The sequence below is a fragment of the Ammospiza caudacuta genome, chromosome 19 (genome assembly GCF_027887145.1).
Source record: "Ammospiza caudacuta isolate bAmmCau1 chromosome 19, bAmmCau1.pri, whole genome shotgun sequence".
Taxonomy (NCBI): domain Eukaryota; kingdom Metazoa; phylum Chordata; class Aves; order Passeriformes; family Passerellidae; genus Ammospiza; species Ammospiza caudacuta.
In genome coordinates this window covers 3,856,017-3,863,594 of record NC_080611.1, presented here as the reverse complement: position 1 = coordinate 3,863,594, position 7,578 = coordinate 3,856,017, and the positions used below count along the sequence as shown (strand labels likewise).

The following is a 7,578-nucleotide window of genomic DNA, read 5'->3' as shown; positions in this document are numbered from 1 at the left end:
GCCTCCATCTTCTGTGGTGATGGTGGCACTTTGGGATTGGTTATTACTAAAAGTGCACCGGTTAATAAGGGTGAAAGGTATTGGGGGAAATAGGTAAATATTGTATACATAGTTTTGAGTATAAAGATAAGTGACCACCCCGGGGGCTCAGAGTGTGCTCATGGCTGGCTTGCTGTGCAGACCTCTGTTGGGCCGAGAGAAAATCTTTTAGATAAAAAACTAATAAACACTGAAGACCAAGAAAACACCTGAAGCTTCTTTTCGTCCTTTGGAGCGCGGGCTGCCCAAGGCCATCCCGAGCCTTTCCAGGTCATTAAAACAGCCGAGACAGCGACAGGAGGGGGAGCTTTGCCTGCAGCTTTCCTGAGCACCTGAGCTTTAGTGTGCAGGAGCTGAAATCCTCCCTGAGCTGATGCTTTTGTGCCAACCAGAGCTCAAAGAAAAGGTGTGAGATTGTCCAAGGGTCTGGGATAGGGCCACATCCTGTTCTCCAGAGGCTCTGGGAATGCCTCTGCATGGCCCCCAACAAAAGAGGCCTTTCTGGGCTTTGCTGTCAGCCTGTTGCCCCAGGAAATCTGTACCAGACCAGGGCTGGGGGGCAGATGCAGCCAGAGATGGGATGTAAAACATCCTGGTCCCTCCATCAGCAGCACCAGTGGCTGACTGCATTGTTTCTACCCCAGGGATGTCCTGGCTGATCTGGAGGAGGGAATGGGGGTAGGAGGCTGCTGGGGGCTGATATGTGCAGTAAGGAGGAGCTGGAAGTGATGATTCCCTGGGGGAACAGGTAAATTCTGCTGCTCCCGGGTGGGAATCCAGACCCTCATTTCCCTGAGTTAAAGGCAAACCTGAGCCACCTGCTCCCTGTTCCCTAAATCCAGCCTGGCTGTAAGCACTCCCTCACTCTGCCTCTCCCTGCTCAGGGGAGCTGCGCTGGGAGCAGCAGCAGTTGTGTCCTGAGCCACCCCTGCCCCAGGGTGGCAGCTCCAGGCTGAGCTGTGTCCAACCCCGGCAGCGCCAGGGGAGGGCTCCGTGAGCTCCCTGCCTTTTTATGGTCAGGAATGTGTTTGCAACACGTTAATTAGGAGCGACCATGGCGGCCAGCACAGCCTGACCCTGTCAGGGCTGAGCCCTTCCTGCCCCTCTGAGAGCTGAGAGTGGAGCCTGGGGTCATGCTGAGACCATGGCAAGGGGCCACAGCTGGGGCTGGACCCCCTCTGCCTCCCCTTTTGCTCCCCCCAAGGCTCCCGTGGGGTCTGACCCCCTTCCCTCACCTCCTGTTCTGCCCTGACACAGGCAATGTGTCTCTATATCCTAGGTTTTGGGGCCAGAGCCCCATTTCTGCCTTGTTTACTTTTTAGCTGCCCAATGCCCATGGTGGGGGGTGTGCCAGGGTCTGGGGGTGCTCCCTGCTGCCTCCTCAGACTGGGGAGCAAATTTGACAGATTAATTATTTGAAAACAAACCCACAAACCAAAATAACTTCTCTAACCCTAGTGATAAATCTGTGTGGAAAGCTCACTGGAAAGTTCACACTGAGCTTTCAGCCAAGTGTCCCTCACCTCCCTGCCTACTCCTGGGCCTGATGGGAGCTCAGTTCAGCCTATTCATTTTTCACTTCCAGTTAAATATGCTTTTATTAAATTTTAACTGGAACATAAGGACTTGCAGTGCTCTTAATTTAAGATAAAACCTCCCAGGGGAATGGACCAGGAGCCCATTTCTCTCAGCTGGGAGCATGGTGAGTGTCAGCAGATACTGATGCTCTTGTCTTTTCCATCTGGGCCTGATATGCTCTGTTATTTGAGGGGGAAAGTAGCTTCTAAATATGATTTTGTGTTGGCAACACAATATGTGTTTGCCCTTGGAGGGCTCATCAAGGCACGGGCTGGGTGTGAGGGTGGTGCTTTCCTCCTCAGAGCAGGGACAATGTCAGATAAGCTGGAGGGGTTTTTATTTTCTCTAATTCTGAATTTGCTGTGAAGAGAGTAATGATCTGGCTTCACTCTTACACCTGCAGCCAGGTGAGAGTCAGTGGATGGGTGAGGATCCATAAAATGAGGAGAGGGGTGTTGGATGTGTCACAACAGAGCCCTGACCTTGCTGTGACCATCACCAAGCCCCTCTCTGCCCCTGGAGAGGGTGGGAGCAGCCATGTGAGCCATGCCAGAGGGGATTTGGGGGTGCTGGAGGCAGCAGGGAGGTGCAGCCCCCCAGGCTGGGAGCTGTGCAGGGCCTGCCCCCGGCCTGCTGTCACCCTTTGGGACCTCACTGCTGAGCAGTGACCAGAAATAAGCTGGTGCCAGTGGTGCCCAGAGGGGCCACAGTGATGCTTTGGGCTGGGAGCTGAGGAAGGGCTGTCCTGGGATGTGGCTGGGCAGTGGCTGGGCAGCTCTGGAGCAGCAGCAGGGCAGGGCAGGGTCAGCCATGGGCTTGGGAGGCTGCTGGAAAGGCTGGGGTGGGATGGTTGGGGAGCAGAATCAGTGTCTCTGACAGGGACATGGGGATCTTGCACCCCCTGCCATGCCAGCACAGGCACCTGTGCCCTTGGGCACTGCAGAGGGGGTGGGTCAACACCTCCATCCCCAAGGTGAGCTGACAACTGCCCAGGAGAGCGCACAGAACCCCTCAGTGTGTGTGGGATCCATTGGAGGCAGATCTGTGGTAAATGAGGGCCCAAGGAAAGTGAGGCTTTGAGCTGTGTTTGTGCAGCTGCTTCAATGTTTTCCCTGGCTGTGAAGGGTTGAGCAGGGAGATAAAAACAGATGTAATTAATGGAGCTGCTTATATGCTACTCTCTGTGACTTATGCTGGGAACAGGACTAGACTAAATATCACCATCACTGATAGGAGGAGGTGGCCAATTTACGGCCCTCTCTGTGGGGAGAGGAAGATCTGGTTATAATAACACTCAGCAGGGGAAAATAAATGTTTTACAGTCAGAAGCCTCTCAAGACAAAAAGGCCAAGCACTGGGGCTGGGTGGAGGAGGGCTGTGTCAGGAGCAGACCCCCAGGGAGAGCCAGGGTCCGGGACAGAAATACCCATCCCAGCCTGGGGAGCTCTGCTGTGGGGATTCACAGCAGTGAAATCTGTACAGACAGACTGAAAGCCTCTGTAATGCACTTTTATAGAGACCTGACCTTCATGGGAGCTGTTGGGGGAATTGTAGGGATGCAGAGCTCATCCCAGCTCCCTGCATTTGGCCACCAACCCTGGCTGTGCTCTGCCACGGGGTTTTCAGAAGGGTGACTTGATCCTGGTCCCGTGATGCTCTTGTGGTAAACAAGAGGAAGGATTTCACTGACAGCCCTTGGCTGGTGGCAGTCACAGGGCTCAGGCACCGCGGAGCCTCTGCAGGGTTCAGAGGTGGGAGTGAATCACAGCAGCGTCACTCAGCCTGCAGTGACATCCATGACATTCCTGTGACATCCATGACATTCCTGTGACATTCATGACATTCCTGTGCCGAAGTGCCCCCCTCCAGGGATGTGCTCAGGCATCACCCACATCCTCCATCCCCCCTCAGCCTCCCTGCCTCCAGCAGGTCCCACCACCCTCCAGCCTCTCCTCCACTGCAGCTGGGGGGCTTCCCAAAGGAGCTGGACACGGCAGTGGGGTGGAGGGGCTTTATTTATTCCCAGGTTTGCTGGGTACCCCCAGCTGTCACACAGCCCTGGCTGTCCCACCTCAGTGTCAGTGCCCTGCTTGTCTCCTGCTTGAGATGCTGAGCTGTCCCCAGGCTGTGCAAAGGCATTAAAATCCTTCCCCTACCATGGGTCCATGGCTGTGCTTCCCTGGCAAACAGCCTCCCTCCCCTTGGTCCTTCTGTGCTTCGCTCCTGGATTTTCCTACCTGAGCTGGGCTTGTGCCCAGCACTGCCCTGGGATGCAGCTCCTAAACCAGGATACAAACAAACCAATATTTTCCAAATGTCTCTAAAAGTGCACCCACAAGCTCCAGAGCTCAGTCCCTGTGCAGAAGAGCCAGAGCTGCACAGGGACTGAGCTTTGCTTCTTTCTCATTTTTCATCCCCACTTCACTGCTGGGGCCTGTGGATAAATCCCAGTCCAACAGTCCTACAGTTTTGGGGTCTGAAAGCTTCCTCCAGCTGGGCACTGGGGCCAGGGATCCGCATCTGCAGCCCCCCACATTGGGGGGTTGCACTTTCTTGCACACATCAACCGGGAAATGCTGGTTGGAGGGGCCAGAGCTTTTCACAGGCTCTGGGTGTAGATGCAACAGGGAGTAAGTCCATCCATGATAGAGGAGCAGGTGTTTACACATGGCAGTGGATTTTGGGGTTTGATCTCTCTGCTCTCAGCAAGAAGAAAATCCTGTGCTTGGTTGGTTCTTGGCTGAGTTTGTGTCAGCAGCATCACGGTTGTGATTTCTGGGTGCATTTGAATGAAAAGGATTCAACTGAACCCAAAACGTCGCCCGGCCCCAAGCCTGGAGGAGACTGCAAAGCCCTGGGGTGGGAGGGAGCTCTGCTAGCTGACGTTGAAGGTGACAGAGGAGCCATCTGCTCTGTGCTCCTGCCCCTCCAGCCCTGCCTCCCCCCAGGGCTGCGCGGGGACCCTGCAGCGCGCGGCCGAGCGCCCGGGCAGGGCTTCGCTCAGCTGGGTCAGCTCGCTGAGCTCTGCCTCCAGCGTGCTGAGCGTGTGGGCAGCCTGGGCCACGTGCACCCTGTGCGCTGCCCTCTTGTGCAGGAGGCAGCTGAAGATCTTCTTGAAGCCCTTGCGGAAGTGCTTGGAGACCAGGGCGTAGACGATGGGGTTGACGCAGGAGTTGGCGTAGGAGATGACGTGCGAGAGGATGCGCAGCACGTACGTGGAGTGGTTCAGGGGGAAGTGCCCGAACCACACGCACAGGATCACCAGGTGGTGGGGCAGCCAGCAGAGGCAGAACAGCACGGCCACGATGATGATCATCCTGGTGACCTTCCTCTTGGCCTTCTTGGACTCTGACATGTCTTGGAGAGGATCCACGGAGCGCCACAGGTAGCGAATGGTCCGCACGTAAGTGAGGCTGAGAATGAGCACGGGGATGATGTAGCTGAAGATGAAGGTGCAGGTGTCCATGATCTTGCGCTGGGAGATCTCCCAGATGGGGTGGCAGACAGTCAGGTTGGCCAGCTGAAACTCCTGGTAGTAGCTGAGGTAAGGGCCCGAGAAGATGAAGGAGAGCCCCCAGATGACACAAATGGCCAGGAGGGCGTTCCTGGGTGTCCTCAGCTCCCTGGAGTGCAGGGGGTATCGTATGGCCAAGTACCTGCAAAGGGAGAGGGACATAGCTGCAGTCCTGGGGAGGGCACAGAGAGAGCATCGCCAGGAGCAGGTTGGAGAGAGGGCAGAAATGATGGATTTGGGATTTCCAGGGCTGTGAATCACACAACTGATTCCCTGGGGCTTCTTAGGGACCCTGAGCTGTCGACGGAAGGAGACCCAGACATCAATTTGATCATCACAGGCCCAGTTTTATTGATCAGTACGGCGGGTTAAATACAGCTAATAATGAGCTTCATACATATTGCAAAAGTTGAGCTCAGGATATCAGCACCTACGCCTACTTCTGCATTCCTATGGTTCTACTTTTGATACTTTCTACATATTCTTAGGATATATTCAGGAATAATCTCTACTCCCTCTCCTCATGTTGCAGCAAGGTCACTGCTGACCTTTCCTTTCAGCTTGCTGACTGCTGACTTTTCTCCTTCAGCTTAACCAGCGGCATTATTTCAGTATGGCCTTTCTCAGCTAACCAATTATTAATAATACTCTCCACACTGAGCAGCACAAAGGACTGAGGAAGATTCTCTCCCTTACCCTGTCCCGTCACACTCTGCTCTTGGCAGTGGTTGTGGGGACAGTGGGGATGTTCCCATTGTGTCCCTCCCCTAATCCAGCAGACCCTCACTTGACCATCACTGTTTGGCACAAGTGATTGCAGCAGTGAGGATACAAAGGCAGGAGCAGGCGCCCAGGAATCCCAGACACAGCATTCCTTGTACTGGCACACATGAGAGCACATCACCCCTTTTCAGCTCTGTAATTAGCTGGTGCCTTAATTGCACCCAGCTCTGAGGCTTGTGCAAGCCCTCCCTTGCTCAACACATCTGTTCGCTCTGTGGGACACAGGGGGAGAGGCAGCCCCTGGGGGTGCTGTCAGCAGCCAGGGCAGGGCTGTGCTGGGATGGCAGGACACATCCAGCCGGGCTCCAGGCCCTCCCAGGGCTGGCACAGGGACTCTCCACATCCCACCTGGCAGGGTTTGGGCACCCAGTGGAGCAGCACCAGGAGCTCCCAGCCTTTCGCTTGCTGCAGGGTGATAACTCGCCGGCCCTTGCAGAGGCAGGGACTGAGGTAAAGCACAGGCAGGAGCACCAGGCTTCCCAGCAAAACCCACCCTGAACAGGCTGGGATAACCACTGGGACAAGGGGCAGCACGGGGACAGAAAGGGGCTTTTTGTGAATAGAAGGGGAGGGTGGGAAATTCAGTGTGTCAGCTCAAACATCCCAGTGGTTTTTTCTCCTCAAGTTCTGCCTGCTTTGCCAGGGGCTGTGGGGAGGGAAGGGGCTCTCTCTGTGCATCCCAGGAAGAGCCAGAGCTGCACAGGGACTGAGCTTTGCTTCTTTCTCATTTTTCATCCCCACTTCACTGCTGGGGCCTGTGGATAAATCCCAGTCCAACAGTCCTACAGTTTTGGGGCCTGAAAGCTTCCTCCAGCTGGGCACTGGGGCCAGGGATCCCCATCTGCAGCCCCTCACATTGGGGGGCTGCACTTCCTCGCACACATCAACTGGGAAATGCTCCTGGATTCCCCCAGGAACCCAGGGAGATCCCAGCACTCAGGATTTAGCCCCAGGGGAATCTGCGGGCAGGATCCAGAGAAAGGAGAGCCTCAGGATGCAGGCAGCCCCTCCCCTGCTCCCTCTCCTACCTGTCCAGGGACACGGTGGCCAGGGTGAAGCTGCTGGCGTACATGGTGAGGTAGATGAAGAAGTGCACGGCCTTGCACATGAAGGGCCCGAACACCCATCCCTCCAGGGTGTAGATGGTGGCTTGGAAGGGCACGCAGAAGAGGATGAAGCAGAGGTCGGCCACCCCCAGGTTGAGGATGAAGAGGTTGGTGGTGTTCTTCACCTGCCCGTTGCGCAGCAGCACGGCCAGCACCAGGCTGTTACCCACGGTGCCCACGAGGAAGATGATGAAGTACACGAGGGGGATGATCACGGACTCGGGCTGCCAGCCCCCCCCGGAGCCCGCCAGCGAGCCGTTCATGGCCGGGAGCGCCAGGCCCGGGGCTGGAGGGGGCAGCGAGCGTGGAGAAAGCACCGGGGGCACACGGGGTGAGGGGGAGCGCAGGGAGATCCGTGTGGGGTGCGGGGAGAGCACGGTGGGGAGGAAAAGGGAAAGGGGGTGCAGGGAGAGGTCAGCGAGGAGCACACAGGGATGCACAGGGAAGGGGTGGGCAGGAAAGGACGTGCAGTGGGGAGTGCAGCAGGGATGCAGAGGAATAGGGGGTGCACGGAGAGGTCAGCGGGGAATGCACAGGAAAGGGGGTGCAGGGAGAGCC

The 7,578-nt window shown here is 56.3% G+C and overlaps 1 protein-coding gene across 1 annotated transcript; it reads right to left on the bottom strand.

Annotated features, from left to right (window-relative positions):
* Nucleotides 1-4,492: 4,492 nt before the first annotated feature.
* On the bottom strand, nt 4,493-7,289 carry GALR2 (galanin receptor 2). Its single transcript, XM_058817452.1, has 2 exons — nt 6,943-7,289; nt 4,493-5,273 (listed from the first exon to the last, which is right to left on the bottom strand). Exons 1-2 carry the CDS (start codon nt 7,281-7,283, stop codon nt 4,493-4,495), a joined length of 1,122 nt encoding a protein of 373 aa, XP_058673435.1. The 5' UTR covers nt 7,284-7,289.
* Nucleotides 7,290-7,578: the final 289 nt, after the last annotated feature.